The sequence below is a fragment of the Grammomys surdaster genome, unplaced genomic scaffold (assembly GCF_004785775.1).
Source record: "Grammomys surdaster isolate TR1022 unplaced genomic scaffold, NIH_TR_1.0 169, whole genome shotgun sequence".
NCBI lineage: Eukaryota > Metazoa > Chordata > Mammalia > Rodentia > Muridae > Grammomys > Grammomys surdaster.
The window spans coordinates 2,129,712-2,147,960 of record NW_021604617.1 but is presented as its reverse complement, the minus strand read 5'-3'; the positions used below and the strand labels follow the sequence as shown (position 1 = coordinate 2,147,960).

At 39.5% G+C, this 18,249-nt stretch overlaps 1 protein-coding gene across 2 annotated transcripts in view; it reads right to left on the bottom strand.

Moving 5' to 3' along the window:
* Nucleotides 1–6,687: 6,687 nt before the first annotated feature.
* Nucleotides 6,688–18,249, bottom strand: part of Sult1c3 (sulfotransferase family 1C member 3) — a 67,663-nt gene continuing 56,101 nt past the window's right edge. Inside the window, exons 4-8 of one of the 2 annotated variants that reach the window (XM_028766638.1) lie at nt 16,117–16,214; nt 10,758–10,884; nt 9,164–9,258; nt 7,469–7,649; nt 6,688–7,252 (exon numbers count right to left, since the gene is read on the bottom strand). In XM_028766638.1, the coding sequence (XP_028622471.1) occupies nt 7,140–7,252; nt 7,469–7,649; nt 9,164–9,258; nt 10,758–10,884; nt 16,117–16,214 (614 nt within the window). In that variant the 3' untranslated portion in view covers nt 6,688–7,139. The remainder of the gene's footprint in view (nt 7,253–7,468; nt 7,650–9,163; nt 9,259–10,757; nt 10,885–16,116; nt 16,215–18,249) is intronic. The other variant, XM_028766639.1, reaches the window with a different exon arrangement.

Genomic DNA, 18,249 nt, shown 5'->3' with positions numbered 1-18,249 from the left:
GATGAATAAATAACTAGAAATAATAGGAGGAGAAACACATAATAACATGAATATTAATAAAGTGCTGAGAGAGAGAGAGAGAGAGAGAGACAGAGAGACAGAGAGACAGAGAGACAGAGAGACAGGAAGAGGGAAGGCAGAGGAGAGGAGAGAATTAGTAATGTATCTTATGAAACTGCACAAAGAGAATGTCATTTCTTCTAGGGAGATGACATCTTTTGACATGGAATATGTGAACTGGGGCAGAAACAAACCAGATAGAGGAGCAGATTGACTAAAGTTAGGAGATTGAATGTTGAGCAACATACACTAATTTTGTTTGATTTAAGACTGAGCAGCAGTTTCTAAATTACATTCTGGAAATCTCCGTAGAAACTGAGACCCTGTCAAGGATTCTACAAGGTCAAGCCCATTTTCTTTTTTCCTTCCTTTCTTTCTTTCTTTCTTTCTTTCTTTCTCTCTCTCTCTCTCTCTCTCTCTCTTTCTTTCTTTCTTTCAAATCATAATTTTTACTTATTCACACAGGGGTTATAAACACAAAAAGGCAGGATATGGGGAAGGGGATGACACCGGAGTGTAGGTGTTTAGGGGGAGTACAGATATCTTTCAGAACAGCATATCGGCTGGGTGAAGGTTCAGGGGACAGGTCACTATGACTCTGCCTATGATTCACTTGTCCTTATCTAAGTTGGTACTAACTGCCAAGGCTACCTATTTACAAGGTCTATGACTACTCAGGTTGGTAAATTTCCATAAAAGCTGCCTGTTGACACTAGCTTATAGCCATCTGTTTTGATGTTTTTCCACTGAGACCCAAGACTTTATGTTAGAATGCATGTATGTGACGTCTATTGCTGATTTTAGGCCTATGGCTGATTTTTGACCTTCAGTGTATAAGCAGGGCTGCCCCTGACATCTCCTCCCTTCTCCAAGTGTCAAAGGGCCGTGGTGATTCTAATCTTGCGGAGGCAGGGACAGAGGCCTGACCTCCAGTAATTGAAGGGGACCTTGTAATGGCCCCAGTCCTCCTGTCATTGTCCAGTGAGACATGAGGGCCATACCCATCCCGATGTCTTTTTCCTGGAGAGGGGATACTTTTGACACCAACCCCTATGCAGTCAGGCTTGTCCCTCAGGGAACCCAGAAAAGATATTTTTAACTTTTATTTATATTCCCTTGCACTGCTTAGCCTCGCAGCTTAAGCAAGAATTCAGATAGCTAGTTAGAGGGGGTTCTGGGTGTCCCCTCTCTGCTTGATCAAGGGGTAGAAGTCCCTTCTTTTAGGTTGGGTGGAGATGGGTTTTGGGAACACCCTGGATAGAGTAATAACCTCATCTTGAGTCTCGTGGTCCTCCATAGCTAACTTATGATAATGTACCTGAATAGATTTTGCTACCAAATTATCTATCTGTTGTTTCACAAAGTTAGTCAGCCTATTTAAGGTCCAGGGACCAAAAGAAATAAGCAAAAATAACCCAATTAATGATCCCAAGATGGAAGGAATTAGGGTTGACAACCATGGAGAGGTTGAAAACCAATTCTTGTATCAGCTCTCATCTTTATCTTTCTCTCTCTGTCTTTTCTCAGGGCTTTCTCTGACATTTTCATGCTCTCTTTAACTATCCCTGCCTTGTCTTCTTTAAGGGCTGTACACAGTCAAGAGCTGTACAGTCTTTTCTATTGTAAAAGAGCAAATCAAGTCCAATAAAGTCCTTTACAATTTTTGGACTCCGGACCTGTAACCGAGACCATCATAAGGACTCAGGTCGTATAAACCATGACTGAATTATGTATTTATTTCTATGCTTATTTCTTTAGTAATTAGCAATTTATTATTTGTGTTCATTGTGATGATATTGTTAGAGACAATGCATAGGAAATGTGGCAATACCTCATTGTGGCAGTAGCCTTAGCATTGGTGATACTATATTGTCTGCTATGCATCATTAAAGAGCAATTGAATGTCAAAACCTTTGTCTCTGGTTACTCTCTCTCCCCTCTCGTGGAGCTGATAATCTCATGGCCAAATCCAGCATAGGATCCCTGAGTGGAGGAGGATCTGTTGCTCCTCTCCCTGCAGGGATACTAAAACCTTATCACAACCTGCTCGTGACAGATAAGAGTCAGGGCTCTTGACAGCATCAATCTACCCACAAGCTAAGTTACATATTGTTATCTGATACTTTAAAGTGTTTGAGTATGAGAATGGTGTATGTGGAGCTTCTCTTTAAGAATATTTTTACTTACAGAAGTTTTTCACTTTTATGTAGTCCCATTTATAAATTCTTTATCTTAGAGTCTGAGCCATTTGAGTTCTGTTTAGAAAATTTCCCCTGAGCCAATGAATTCAAGGCTCTTTCCCACTTTCTCTTCATGAGATTCAATTTATTTGGTTTTGTGTTGTGGTCCATGATCCACTTGGACTTGAGCTTTGTGCAAGGTGGCAAGTATGGGTCTATTTTCATTTTTCTACATACATACAGCCAGTTAGGCCAGCACTGTTTATTGAATATGCTTTCTTTTTTCCATTGTATATCTTTAACTTCTTTGACAAAGATCAAGTGTCCATAAGTGTGTGGGTTTATTTATGAGTTCTCAATTCTATTCGATTGGTCAACCTGCCTATCTCTATATCAATACCATGTGGTTTTTGTCACTATTGCTCTATAGTAGAGCTTGAAGTCAGGAATGGTCATTCCACCAGAAGTTTTTTTTTATTGTTAAGGATTGTTTTTGCTATCCTGGATTTTTTGCTTTTCAATATGAAATTGGGAATTGCTCTTTCCATGTATAGAAGAATAGTGTTGGAATTTTGTTAGCGATTGCATTGATTCTGTAGATAGGTTTTGGTAGGACAGCCATTTTTACTATGTTAATCCTACCAATCCATCAGTATGGAAGATCTCTCCATTTTCTAAGGTCTTCTTTGATTTCTTTCTTGAGAGTCTTGAAGGTCTAGTCATACAGATCTTTTACTTATCTGATTAGAGCTACCCCAAGATATTTTATATTATTTGTGACTATTGTGAAGAGTGTTGTTTCTCTATTTCCTTTCTCAGCCAATTTATCATTTGCAAAAAAGGTTTCTGATATGTCTGAGTTAATTTTATATCCAACCACTTGGTTGAAGTTATAATTCTCTGGTACAATTTTTGACCTGGATGGGAGAGGGTAGGAAGAGAGGAAAAGGGGAACAGGATCAGGTATGGGGCAGAGAGAGACAGGAGGGAAGCCCTGAGGGCCAGCAGAATAAATGAAAATATGCAATCTACGAGGGGGTGAGGGATAGGGGGTGGGGGACCCTCTAGAAAGTACCAGAAACCTGGGAGGTAAGAGACTTTCAGAACTCAAAGGGAAAGACATTAGATGAAACGGCCAACAGTTGAGAGAGGGAATTTGTAGAGTCCACTTCCAGTAGAAAGACAGGGTATCAAGTGGAGGGATGGGGTTGCCAGCCCATAGTAAAAAATTCTGACCCAGAATTGTTCCTGTCTAGAAGAACTGCAGGGACAAAAATGCAGAAAAGACTGAGGGAAAGGTAATCCAGTGACTGGCCCAACTTGGGATCCATCTCAAGGGGAGGCTCTAAAGCTTGACAGGATTACTGATGCAATGGTGTGCTTATAAACAGGAGCTTAGCATGACTGTCCTCTGAGAGTCCCAACAAGTAGCTGACTGAGACAGATGCAGATACTTACACTCAACTATTGGACTGAAGTTGGGGAACCATGTGGTTGAATTAGGGAAAGGTTGGAAGAAGCTGAGAAGAAAAGCGATCCCATAGGAAGCCAGCCTGTACTCCTGAGATCTCTCAGACACTGAGCCACCAATTGGGCAGCATACATGAGCTGGTCTGAGGCCTTGGACACATATACAGCAGAGGACTACCTGGTCTGGCCTCAGTGGGAGAAGACATGACTAACACAGGAGAGACTTGAGGCACTATGGAGTGGGGAGGTCTGGCGGGGGGGGGGATCCTTATGGAGACAAGGATAGGATGAATGAGATGATGAATTGTGGGAGGGCAGACCAAGAGGAGTGCAAAGACTGGATTGTAAAAAAAGTAAAATTAAAAAAAAAAGACTAATTTGGAACTAAACAATAATAAGGGTTGAGGAAACAGGATTAGGCAACAAGAAATGGATTACAGGGATGGTATAAGGTCCTAGATGAAGGATACTGTTCTATGACACTATTCTTGAAGAGTACTGAACAAACGGCTATTCATCCTGGATCAGGAACCAATAGTGGATAAAATAACAATAGCACCAATGTCCAACTTGGTGAAACAGAAGTATATTGGTTTTACTTACAGAAACATGAACAACCCAAAGGCAGCTATATCACTCAAAACCTATACCAGCATGCACGGCAATGCATGAAAGCTACAACCCAAATATCTCTGGATAACTTGCAGGCATTTTGACAAGTTCTGAGAGTGTTCTCAGCCATTCTTATTGGTCATATAACCCCAAAGAAAGAGGAGCTTTGTACATTTAGTATATTTGAGGGAGTTTCTGAGTCCTTTGAGTTATTGCATCTTGTTTCTCAATGAGTTTCCCATCACAATGAAATGTATCAACATTGAGCAACTATCTACAAAACACACATATACTAGTGAAGAAAGAAAGAGGGCAGAAGGTCAGAGAGGCAACCAAACTTTTCCGAAGATGACTAAATTTACCACAGGAGCATGGATATTTCTGGAATGTAAATGTTTAAAATAAGTGTTTTTGATATATCAGCCTTGCTGCTTATGATACATAGGTTTTTATGGATAACTGATCATGTAGAACCTAAATATTTGGTCAATCATTACTTTAGCTATTTCTGTGAGGGTAGATTTTGGATGTGATTAATATTTAAACTGGTAGATTGAGTAGAGTTTAGCTTCTTTCATGTGTGTGAGCCTTATCCAATCAGCTGAACCAATGAAATAATTAGTTATTCTGAAAAGCTAAGACTCTCCTGCTTAACCCTTACCTGAGTTTTCAGTAATCATGATCAAACACAGGACACTGTAGTTGTTAAGCAAGTGCTATACTAACAACTCACATCCTAGCACCTTGATCTATACAGTCTTTTACTCTTCTTACTATGAAGTTTGCTTGCCTTTAGACTGAAACTGAAAGATAAACTGTATAATTCTTGGATTTTCTGTCTTCTGTGACACTGTGTTCCTATGTGTATATGTGTGCATACATGGATGCATGTAGCATTGTATCTACTTCTCTAGATATCAGTTCAAAAGAAACCATCTTAAGGAGAAATTTTGGTTCATTTCTTTAAAATCAACTTACTAATGTGGCTAGATCTAAGATATCCATGACTCTATTTATAGTACTAAAAAGAACACCAGTAGTACATGGCAGTAGAAAAACATAGCTACTGTCTATGTTAACCAAACAACAGTCTGGATTGTCACATATATGATATTTTGAACTATTTATGTCAAGTAATAAGTATAAGTTTGGCTGCTTGCTCATAAAATGAGTTCTAGAATATAAACTCTCACTTCAAAATGCATATAAATTTACCTGAAAGCTATGTTTGTCCATGAGAGCCCAAGTGTGTGTGTGTCTACTGTTAAAGTAAGAGCACGCCATTTGGAGAGATTAATCCTTCATTGCTGGAGGAAAAATGATAGTCCTCACATCACTCAGGCTGTGTACTTTCAAGATGGATCCAACTCACATCTTCTGGGTTTTGTGCATGGTTCAAAGTATATGCTGTCACCAACAGTAGGCACTTACCTTCTACTTCGGGGAGATAACTGAAGATAACAGTTTTAGGAATCTGTTAGATTGTTGGGAGCCGACTCTTAGCCGAAAGTGGCTATCATCTTTACAGCCATCTCGAGCCATATACCCTGACAAGAGACTTGTTTTCAACAACCTGCAACAGCTGAGCACACTCTGATAAACATCTTGTTACACTGTTTAGTGCCCCCAGCTGCAAGGTGCTCCTGGTATCCATGGCTACAAGGCATGTGACGTAGTGCCTTCAGTTGAGCTTGTCCACGAGGGCAAGTCATGTGGTAAAGGGTATAAATACCCAGGATTTCCTTTCTATTGAAAAAGTGGGAGGTGTCAGGAGACTGAAGGAGTGAGGAGAATATAGAAGAAGAGGGGAGAATAAAGAAGAGACTTGAAGAGACTCCACCAGACTCTGTCTTGTATCTATCTTTTGCGTCTCTCGCCCCCTTTTTCCCACCCTTCCTCCGTCCCCACTCTCTCTCTTGCTAGACCCTGACCAGCAGACCAGAGCAGCAGAACCGGCCAGCTTTTACAAAGTAGCAGAACCGGCTGTTACAAAAGAAACGGCCGTTACATTAGATAACTTTGACAACTTAAGAGGCAGCTTTTATGCCTGACTTTTTGTTGTTCTTGTTATATAGTCTAGGAATCTTGAAATGGGGAGTCTTATTCTTGGGCTATAGCTGTAGTCTGAATATATAGCAATGTTTATTATATATTGGAAACTCAGTCATCGGTTCAATGGAGTCAGAAGTTTTAAGTATATTATCATGTGAATGAGTTAGTTATCACAGGTTCTTGATGAGAACATGAACTTGACCTCCTCTCCTACCTCTCTGTGCCTTCCATATTCCATCATGGGAGGGTGCAATAAGAAGGGGGCTTGCTAGTGTGGAGCTTTGACTTTAGTCACCCAGGCTTCAAAGCAGTGCATAAGAAGTAGTTTTTATTCTTTTTAAACAAATTAGGTGTTTTGTTAAAGTGTCATAGAACAGATGAAGACAATTGTTAAGAAAATTAGCCTTTGGTTTATGTTCAGTGTTTGCTTCTCATTCCCTTTGCTTTTCTGTTTTACTTTATGTCAAATCATGTTCTCCTGTGTGTCTTTCTATTCATGAGCTTTGCCTTGAGACAAGACAACTGTAGACTAGTGAAGGTATTCCATTTATTTTGCCTATGTGCAGTAAAGTACATGGTTGTGTGGTAGGTATCAATAACAATAATCACATAATGTAACCAAAATCATTCTGTAGAATGTCTGATTACATTTTGATGAAATAGTATCATAGGACATACAGAACCATGCAACAGCTTAGGATTTGAGACTCAAATAGCTAAAGCATATAGTCAGGAAACCTAGGACTTTCCTCTACCCTACTGCTCTCAGATCTCTGTGCGGAAGGTAATAGTGCTCCCTGCCATCTTCTTCCGGTAGTCTTCATCAAAATCCTCACTTTGTGCCACAGTAAAGTAGTTCTTCCAGTCTCCAGGCATCCCTGAAACAAAGTGAACTCTTAGGAAGTGCTACAGGCACAGAGGGAGGAGTGCCTATACACTCCTATGACCTGCACCAAGATGGACAGGTACACAAGCCACCTCTCTCCAATAATATCCCTGTTAGCAAAGTAAGTCAGGTAGCATGGGATATCAGTGGAAAATATAAGCAGGGCCATGAGGTTTATTTGACATCTCGGAATGTCAATTTCACCTACCTTTTCTCATGAAAGGAGATATAGAGTGGTCCATGATACTGGAGGGTAGAGTAGTATAGTTGGCCATTGGATTCTGCTTCATTACATCAAAGGAGGTATGATAGATGATTTTATTTAGAACTTCTTCTGATATGTCTTTTTCCAGGAATTTTACTATCTTCTCAATTTCTCTTTTAGGGTCCTATATGTGGAATAGTTATACAAAATAATTTTGGTCTTCCATTAGACATGTTGTTTAATCACAATCCTGTGGATTGGTGTGCTTATGTTACAAATCTACCTTCTACACCCAAGCAAAGAAATCCAGTGTGATTTAACCAGAAGCCATAGCTCCTTTTCTTTCATCAGAATGAGGCAACCTGCAAGGGTTCATATCCCAAACAATATTTGGAAAAAGATGTTTCAAGGGACCAATTGAAATTTATCTTATGTAGTTTTAGTGCAGGATACCGACTGTTCCAGGTTCTACTCTTGCCATCTAGCAGATTCACTTGTAGTAGGGGAACAAATGTCTCCAGAGACAGGACCTGGAATTTTGGGAGGGGAGCTGTTCTATTTCCTGGGTGTCAGGGATTGTGTGAAGATCATATGAAGCTGAGGATCTGTTAATTTGTGTGATTAACTTTGGTATATTGGCTATAATAGTCAGCAAAATGAGATTGTGAGCTATGAGAAGTCTAATAAGAGAATGAGCAAAAGAGCTATCAAGTGGACCCAGGGATATGAACCCTTACAGCTTGCCTCATTCTGATGAAAGAAAAAGAGCTATAGTTTCTGGTTAAATCACTCTGGACTTTTTAGCTTGGATGTAGAAGGTGGATTTGTAACATAAGCACACCAATCCACAGGATTGTGAGAGTAGATCTGTGCTCTATGTTAATCCTAAGATTTTCCAGAAAAACGAAATTAAAATTTGGGTCAAATTTTAAGCAAGCTTTATTAAATATTAAATACTGACTAAGAGATGGACTTTGGTTAGGATCATTCCCTGGAGTTACCCAGATGTAAAGGCCTTGAGCCATGTGTTGCAGGAGTTTATAAAGACAAACCTGTAGACCACTGTATTTTCCTATGAGGCTTTGTTATTTTCTAAAAGCTAGAATCCCCAACATTCTAGAAAGTTACTTCTTTCCTGAGCAGGTGTGGTTTATAGGTTAGTTTTAGGCATTACACTCTGCTCATTCACGAAGAAACAGAGAGAGATGTCAGTTAAGTACCACACTGTATGTGTCTAATTCTGCCAGTCTTCACACGGACTAGAACTTAGTTAATGATGAGCTTCAGTGATGTTTGAAGAGGGACAAAGAAGCTATACTTTTTGTACTCTATAACTATGACTGGATAAATTTCTAGTCACTTTGTGAGATAGACAACTAGCTTTTAGATAATGAAACATGGGTCACAAGAGTCAGATTCTAGTCAGTTGATTTGAGTATAAAACTTTTTCCATTTTTTTGAAGAGAAAAGAAACAATGAAAACTATGAGTATAAAGAGGGAATAAGTAGTTAAATCTTCTAGGGAAAAACTGAGTTGCAAAGTTTCTAGGGGAAGACTGAGTTATGGAGTATCATGGAAGCAGAGAACATGCTTAAGGATCTTCTGCAGACAAGCCCGATGTGGGCTTCCAGGATGTCACTGGAATTTTTGTATATGAGAATGGGGGATGACAACAGTCAAGAGCACACTGCCATCACCTCTTTCATGTCTTCATAGAAGAGGTAGAGAATACGGTGTTGGTCTTTCACATCCCACCATCCCTTTACATGGTCATACCAGGAGCCCCACAGCACTGAGGAGAAAAGAAAGGGGATGTCACTGTCACCTTAAAACTTATCAAATGAGAATGGATTGTTAAATAAAAAAGACCAATTAATAAATACAAACAAAATACAAGGATCCTGAACAGAAGACAGTTTTACACACACACACACACACACACACACACACACACACACACACAGACACTGACATGCACACACACATACACATACACATACACACACACACACACACACACACACACACACACACACACACACACATTTGATAATTTTTCAGCCCTCTTCCCAAGTCTTACTAGAAATATTCCTCCTTTTCCTTCCACACAACTTTGTATCTCTTTATTCCCATCAAGGCCAATCTGTACTCCCTAAATATTCTTAAATATGCTGTCTTCCACTGGAGCACGGTATACTTATCAGAGGATATATACACTCTTAGATTAAACTAACCTGAGAAAACTGATCAGGTGTCTCCAAGCAAATAACAATCTCCATTAGCTCATTTGTTAGGGGAAGAAGTTAATGCCCAGATCCTCTCTTGATGCTAGGATTTGATATAGCTTGGGCTTTCATAGGCCTTATGAATACTCTCACAATTGGAATATATGTACAGCTCCTCTGCTGTGTCCAGAAGATAGTTTCCTTGTAGTCATTCATTTCTGACTCTTAGATGCTTCATTTTGTAAGAATATTGAGTCAGATGATAAGATACATTCTAAATTCCTTGTATTTTATTCCCATCATTCAACTTTCTCTGCTGTGGTGGGTTGTATTATGACTGAGTTCAAAACTTTTATCTTTCTTGCATCATTGCAATGCACATAGATTAATTTTAAGCAATAATAATAATTGTTTAAATATATAACATTATTTATTTTACATATGCAATATAGTATATACTATGTTATATATCAATACATTATATATGCAATATAATATATGCATATATATGCAATGTTATATATGTATACATATTAAAAACATTCTAATGGTATGATTTTGAAATAAACTTGGGGAAATCTCTTACTACCTGATATCTGGAGAACTTTGCTCTCTGCAATGCTGAATGGTAACAAGCATGCTTGTTATCTTTTGCTGGCTCTGCCAACCATACCCAGCAAATGAAACATAGCTTGTGGCTGGACTTTGTTCAAAGAGACACTGACTTTTGGAGACAGGAGGATGTTGGACTTGTTTCCTTGGTGTATTTCGTCTTGGCTCACTGTGGTTCACTGCTGGAACTGTCAAAGCTCAGTTACCATTAAAGGTCCCTCTGGTAGCTCCAGGGCCTAGGGACCACCAGAATCCCCCACTAGCCCTTGCTGACTTCCCCTAGCTTTGCTCATAACTGTCAATAGTCTCTTTGCCAAAATCTTCAGAATTGACCTATTCTGAGTATATCGCCTTCCCTGATAGACCTTGAGGAATGCAAATGTCTACTGAAAATCTTGTCTGTTGTCATTGGCATGAGTTAGGAAATAGGATGCTACCGTTTTATTTCACACACCTTTTCCAGCTTTGAATGTTTCAATGTATTCTCCCAGGGTACCAGGGTCAGGCAGCATTCTATTCATTTTTGAGAAATAGTAGTAAGATATCAGGCAGTCCTTGGCATTTCTGGCCACATAGATAATCTAGGTTTGTCCAGTAAAGGGAATGGGAAGCAAATAGGAAATAAGACAAAACATTATTACTATTCAGTATGGACATTTGTGTTCTTTAAAAGCATTACAGGTCAACTTATTGAGGAATTGGCTGTGCATGTGCTTTTATGATTAATGCGACCACCTTTTCCAATTTGCTCATGGTCCATTCTGATGTATCATTGTATTCTTAACATTATTCCTAATTATATTCTATTTTCTATTTTAAGGGGGTTGTGGTTTGCATAATGAATGTTGCTGTTACCCTTAATTAACTTGAGAAATAAGGTAGCTACTCATAGTGACTTAGTCCAGTTTTACTGCTGTAACAAGTTGCTGCAGTCTGAGTGCCTTTTAACAGAAATTAATTTCTCACAGTTCTGGAGGCTTGAGAAACTAAGATGAAGGTGTAATTGTCTTGGGAAGTCGAGCTTCTTCAGAGATAGCTATCTTTAGTAACGGCCCAACCTCATTCATGAGGCTCCACTTTCATAACACGATCACTAAAGGTCTACCTCCTAATCCTATCAACTTGGTAATTAAAATTTCAATTCATGAATTTGGAGGTCTGAGTACTCAGCCCATATGGCATGGTGAGTTTCACTATTTGAAAATCCTTTCTAGCTTTTGCTCAGCCAAGAGTCTCAATGGGATATGGGAGAAGCAAAGGCTGTGAGCCAGCCAGTCTCTTCTCTACAGGTAGACACCAATCTCACAGATGACTTGTCTCCCCTGGTTTTCACCTTCTGTGACAGTGTAAAGTCCCCTTTGGCAAGGGCATTATTGTGTAAGGAAGACACTAGTATGATCTGATGAAAGACAGGTGACCTCTTATCATTCCTTGCCATCTGGCTCCCATTCTCATGTGTGGCTGTATATGCTTGCAGCAATGTTGGGAGAGGAAGATTCTGTTATGGTTTGACATTCCCCAAATAGCCAAACATTTCCAAGGTAGTACAACAAGGAGGTACTGTGGACACTTCAGAGACAGGGTTCAAAGTAGAATCCTTAGGATACTGGCAGTATACAATCCAAAGATATTGTGTCCCTCTCCTTCCTTCTTCCTCTATCTCACTGTCTCCTGTCTCTCATTTCTAGTTTGAGATTCAACTTTTCACTTTGATTTTTATTTCTACCATGGTATGTTACTCCTACTAGAGGATCAGTCAAGAGCACTTCCTCATCCTAAATATGAACCTCCAGGACAATGAACCAAAATAAACCTCTCCTTCCTTCATCAGTTGTGTCTCTGCACCCATTTCTCTTCTGTCTGAACAACAGTTGTGGTGATGAAGTATCCTTGGCCTTTTAAATCACCTGCCACAGCTTTTTGACTACACCCGAGTCGGCAGTGAGAAATATATGAACAGTGCATGGCTGGCTACCATCTTGACTATGGGATAAAGAAGGTGGAGTCATGGCTTCACCACCGTCTTGACTAGTGGCAGCCACATGGCTGAGAGCCATGTCTGTCATGGGTTAGAATTTTTTTTTTAAAAGGATTATAACATTAAAAAGGTTAAAAATCACTGGCTTAAAATATTATAGCATCATTTTGTTAATTTTATCTTTGTAACTTCTTTGTCTTTTATGCTTTAGCTGTTTGGATAAAATAATCCATACAGAAAACTACAATGGTATATAATAGTACAATAAACTTGCCAGTATCTATAAACTATATCTATGATTAAAACTTTTATTTTGTTACCAGAACAGCTTCAGTTAAAAATCATGAAGACTCAAAATGTAACAGGGATGGCCTTATTTAGCCTACTGTATATATCTTCAAGGTTAAGCCTAGGATGGATAACTAGAAACAAGCAGTTTGTCTATTTAGATAGGCAGATAGTCCTCAGCCACTTAAGAGACATACAGAATATGCCATTTAACAGGTTTGCTAAAAATCTTTTAATAATAGACCTGCCAGCTCTTGACAGTACCCATAATCACCTCCCCTGAAGAAGATTGGTACAGAAGAACTTCCACTTGAAGCTTGTTTCAAATATGTCAAAGCTGGCCACTGGAGTGTAGACTTGACTGTTGATAGAACACTGTGAAAACTGTGAACAGGCAGGATACTGGAAAACTGACTACCTTTCTTTGCCTAGACAAAGATAAGATAGTTTTCCCAAGTTCCTGCTTCACAGAAAACTCTTCCAGGGCCTGGCAGCTGAAGAAAGATGCCTCAGTGGTCACAGAGGAATCTGGGGGCTAGGTAGCTGGTAATTTTTAATAAACTCAGAAGCTGCTTCATCAGCACTTCCTGCTTTACTCAGGTAAAAGTTTATTCTTCTCAGGTGTTTGATGGGTTTGAAGACTAGACTAGTGAAAGAAGTATCTTCTTACGATTACTTTATCTAAAAAAACTCAACTTATAGGGAGTGCTCCCAGTAATCAACCGGTTACTCGTGTCTCACGGTGAATAATTGGATAAAAAAAGTGTAAGTTTATGTTAGGTCTAAGGATATGAAAGCTTAAGTTGAGGATCTAAGAAAGCAAGGTTCTAGTAAGGTGTTTTAAGGTTGGTAAATGCAAGACATGAAGGTTGGAGGAGATAAAACCTTAAACTGTGATAAGAAAGTGCTTCTCATTGTGCCAGAACTATTTACACCTAGTCTTCTGGAGAGAAGACAGAGTGTTAATGCTTTTCACCCAAATCATTTTATTGTAGGTTTTACTATGACTCAAAAGCATGAGTCTATTGCTTTTTCTACAATATAGATTTTAGTACAGATAATAAACAGTGATAATACTAAGATATCTAAAACGTATCTCTTTTTGTAAACTTAAAAAGATTCTTATAAGCTTCAGGGAATTCACTCAAATCTGCCTCTCACAAGTCAAATGGACTCCAAATAAGTACTGTTAATCAACAGCATCTTTCCCCAGCTGCTTAGTTCTGAGGGTGGGATCCAGCCTTTATATTTATTTTGTCATGAATTGGACCATTTCATTGGTGGAGATAACCTGTCACTTTAGGCTTTTGTATCCTTTCTCTATTGCTGCTCTGCCACTGCAAAGTGGCTGCTTGTCCACTACATAGCTAACTTCCATGTTTAACTCACACATCATGACTTCCCCTCCTCCTTCTCGTCTCCCTTCTCCCAGATAGCTGACAAAATATACAGCTTGCCTTCCCTGAAGTTTTAATTTTAAATTTGGACAAAGTTGTCTATGAGTTGCATTTGAATCCATTCTTAAACTTCTTCATTAATGAGACTATGAGTTCTACTTCTGCATTATCATATGATAACCATGAATGGAATCCCCAGAAATTCTGGAGAGATTATTGGTTCTCAAGCATCAAAAGTACCTGTAATGCAAGAAGGTATATATCTGTGTGAATTTGAGAGAATCCAGAGCTGTTTTCAACTCCGACCATAATCACTGCATCAGCTTCATTCATCTAGTTGATATACAGCAAATGGCAAGACACTTGTGGTTTGAACAAGTTTGCTCTCCATAGACTAATGTAGTTGAATGCCCATTAGCGGCGGCACTGTTAGGAGGTGTGTTCTTATTGGAGTAGGTGTGGCCTTCTTGGAAGAAGTCTGTCACTGTGGGAGCAGGCTTTGAGGTCTCCTATGCTTAAACTGTGCCCAGTGTGGGAGGTAGTTTTCTACTTCTGCTGCCTGTAAACCAGTCCCAGTTAAATGTTTGCCTGTATAAGAATTGCCTTGGTCGTGATGTCTCTTTACAGGAAGGGAAACCCTAACTGTGAAGAGTTAGGAGAGAGTGTGAATCTCTAACCCCATAACAGATTCCTTAGGTGCTTGAATTCCAGGAGAATGGGAGACATAATTCTCATTTTCTTGAGAAAATTTATATGCTCATGTTAGGGTCAGTCCATTATTGGGCTACCACTGCAAAACACTCTTCTGAACTTCAGATACATCTTAACTAAGTGTGTCCCTTCTCTCCAATATTCTTGGAGTTGCACATTCCTATCCGAGAATTCTTTCTAACCCTGAGCTGCCTAGGTATCTAACAGACTGACTGTATGAAACATTCTGACCTATAACAAGCCTCGTAGGCTTGAATTCTTGTCAGATCCCCTGACATGTGGTCTGTTTGCTGTGGTACTGATAATTCTTCAAATAAACTTTTTGTTTATTTCAAGACTTGTTGATGAAATGACTATCAAACCCTTCTTCCTTTATCTGTTTGTTGGTATGTGCAGAGATGAAAAATGTCTGGGAGGTTTGAGTTTAGTAAGAATCTGTCTACACTTGTATAGGATTACAATTAAAAAGTGTCAAAACAAATTAAATAGAGGAAACAGAAACACTATACTGAAATCTAGCTTCATGAAGGTAGTTAAGTTTCTATACATTATCAAATTAGAGTTGTCATTCCAAGAGAAAGAGTACCAAGTTTTGCTTACAAGGTGGACATGTTTTTATTGGTGTTCATTAGAATGTTGTTTGGTCTATGGTTGTAGGAAGGGTATTGTCAGATGGACTTAGCTACTACAGTCTTAATAAACTATCATTTTCTGGACAAGGGCATATTTCAAAACAGATGTTTGTGGCTAAGGAGTTGGCACAGCAGAAACCCAGAGACAGGTAAGGCGCTTAGATTGGATAGTTGGTTTTGGGAGAACTCTTTTTTTGTTTTTTGTTTTTTTGTTTTGTTTTGTTTTTGAGACAGGTATTCTCTGTGTAGTCCTGGCTGTCCTGGAACTCACTCTGTAGACCAGGCTGGCCTCAAACTCAGAAATCTGCCTGCCTCTGCCTCCAAAGTGCTGGGATTAAAGGCGTGCGCCACCACCGCCCGGCTTGGAAGAACTCTTAATAGATTGTTCAATGTTGTATGGACCTGCCCTGCAGTCTGTGGTTTTAGATTTCTCCTGGCTTTTGCTTTGTAGGGTCCCAGAGATCCACAAACTCATTATCATGTTTTACTTTACCCATGCAGGTTTCCCCAGATAGAGTGTTTTCTCATTTAAATCCTTCTTTGTCCCCACATCATAGAGGTTTCAAATTAAAACTCCACCTTCAATCAGGAAACCCATATTTTGTATTGACTTCTCTCATTTAACACAGGTTAGTGGGCAGATGATCAGAACTTTGCATGGAAACTTCCAATGGTACCCAACAATTATCTTCTGCAGGAAAGATGGGTGCAAAAAGGATAATGTGGGCTCTGAGGTAATGGCACCATGTGCCCTAGAGTTTCCACTGGGTGTTTCTGTTTTAATGAATAAAATTAGGTTGATCTTACCTTTGAGTTTTCTTTCCAGAAGGAAGGTGGAAGCATCTGAACAGGCAAATGAGTCTTCAGGGTTCTAGGTGAAGGCATTTTGTTAGCCAGATCCAGACCTAGGAGGTAAGACAACTTTGTTTAGCCAGATCTTTCTCCCCAGATATGTGAATCCAATGTGTTAAATACTAGAAACTGTATTGGCCAAATGAGTGACTATACAGACTTACATATGTAAGACCTATGTTTCCCTCAGTCTTGCGGGCAGATTTTCAGCTCATTCTAGATGATATTCCACATTGATGGATGGAACTACACCTTGAAAAGGACTACTTAGTTACACACACCTCTTGTCCTTTACCTAAATTTATATTCCATGTCAGGATCCTGAAGATGGACTCAGGAAGGGGTAGCCACTGGAACATTTTGTTTACTTTGTAGTGGACTCTGAACTATAGTTATGCCATCCTATGAAAGTATTCCTAAGGATACTTTAAGTGCTAAAACTATGTTGGGTAAATTGGTCTCTGGAACAGCCATAAATTGCTATACAATGTGTTCTTGACCTCAAAGCTATGAGAAATATCTGAGTCCTAAGTGCTCTCTCTCCATTCTGTAAACAATGCTTCCTTGTTGCTTATGTTCACATAAGCCATTCTGTATACATTTCAATCGAAGTTTTTGTTATTGAAATCTTGAACAAGTTTAGAGATTGTGGCTGCTTCTCTCTCTGGGACAAGACTACTGGTTATAAATAAAGGCTGTGTTTAATTTGACTTATTCAGGCCTTTAAGGTGTTTGTTTTTTTATTCTTCAAACCATATAACATTTCGAGGTCCCACAAAAATGCCTGAGGAAAAGACCCCTCACCCCTAAGGTAGAGGCCTTCTATGTAAGGGTAAGAGTTGTTGGTAATAGGGAGGCCATTGAAAAATTGTTCCCTCTCCCCCCTACCAATTTGTCCTCTAAAATTTTTGAAGGAGTCCACATATGAACCTGTATTTGGGACCCTTGGAGGTAAGATGAAACAAAGTTTTGGGTTTCTACTAAGCCTTAAGTGTCAATCATAATGGGACTCATGGTAAAATCTGGAAAGAATGTAAGAATTCCTGAGTCTAGGTTCTAGCCAGGGGAGCACTGCAAATCCTCAGGATCCGGTTTGTCCTGGTGGCCACCAATTTGTGTCCTCTGTTGGATCATTTCATTGTCTCTGTCCCTTGTCTGTCTTTGGTGTTCCTGTGCCCCCGTTAATCTTTTCCATTTACAGGCAGATGTGGGAAAACTGAGCCTCATTGATGATCTCAGTCTCCCTCTTGGAATACAAATTATAAAAATTTAAATTAATTTTCAGAGCATGAGACTCAGAATGTGGAGTCCACTTCTCCAAGAGAACTCTGTTCACTTGGCAAGTTGGATTGGCCAATCTTTGGTGTGGGATGGCCTGATACTGGGTCACTCAACATTGATGTTGGATGCCAAGGTTCAGTGTAATGCTCTAGGAAGTCCTGGGTTAGTTTTCCTATGTTTGAGTGTGGCTGGATAATCCTGGAAACACAACCCTCCTGGCTTCTACAGTGCAACAACATGGGATCCAGAAGATCATAATAGTACAGAAGAAAAAGACTTTCAAACTGACAGAGTACCCAGACTCTGAGTTTTTACAGCCATTCTATTTCTCATCTCTGAATCCTTCTGATCTCATCACCTTTGACTGTCCTTAGCTTGTCCTACACCCAGAGTGATTTCTCCTATGTTCTACATTTCTACTCTCAGCTGTATTCAAGGCTTCCTTTTTCTGACTCATCCTCAAATGACCCAGATATAGCAAGCCTGGTTCTCTCTTTGAGTGCTTGGCTCCTGTACCCCAAGGGAAGCTATGAGTGATAACTGTACCTCTCCTATAGCTCCATTTATGGTCTATGTTTCCTTTTCTAACTGTGAAAACTCAAAATACCTAGGTTTCTGATAAACCTCAAAGTATAACTTCTTTTCTCAGACAAAGTTTCACACTCAACAGCCTATCTGAAACAATTGCCAAAAACTCCTCTAAACTCTATTACCCTAAGGAAGAGAGAGAGAGAGAGAGAGAGAGAGAGAGAGAGAGAGAGAGAGAGAGAGAGAAGAAGGAGAAGGAGAAGGAGAAGGAGAAGGAGA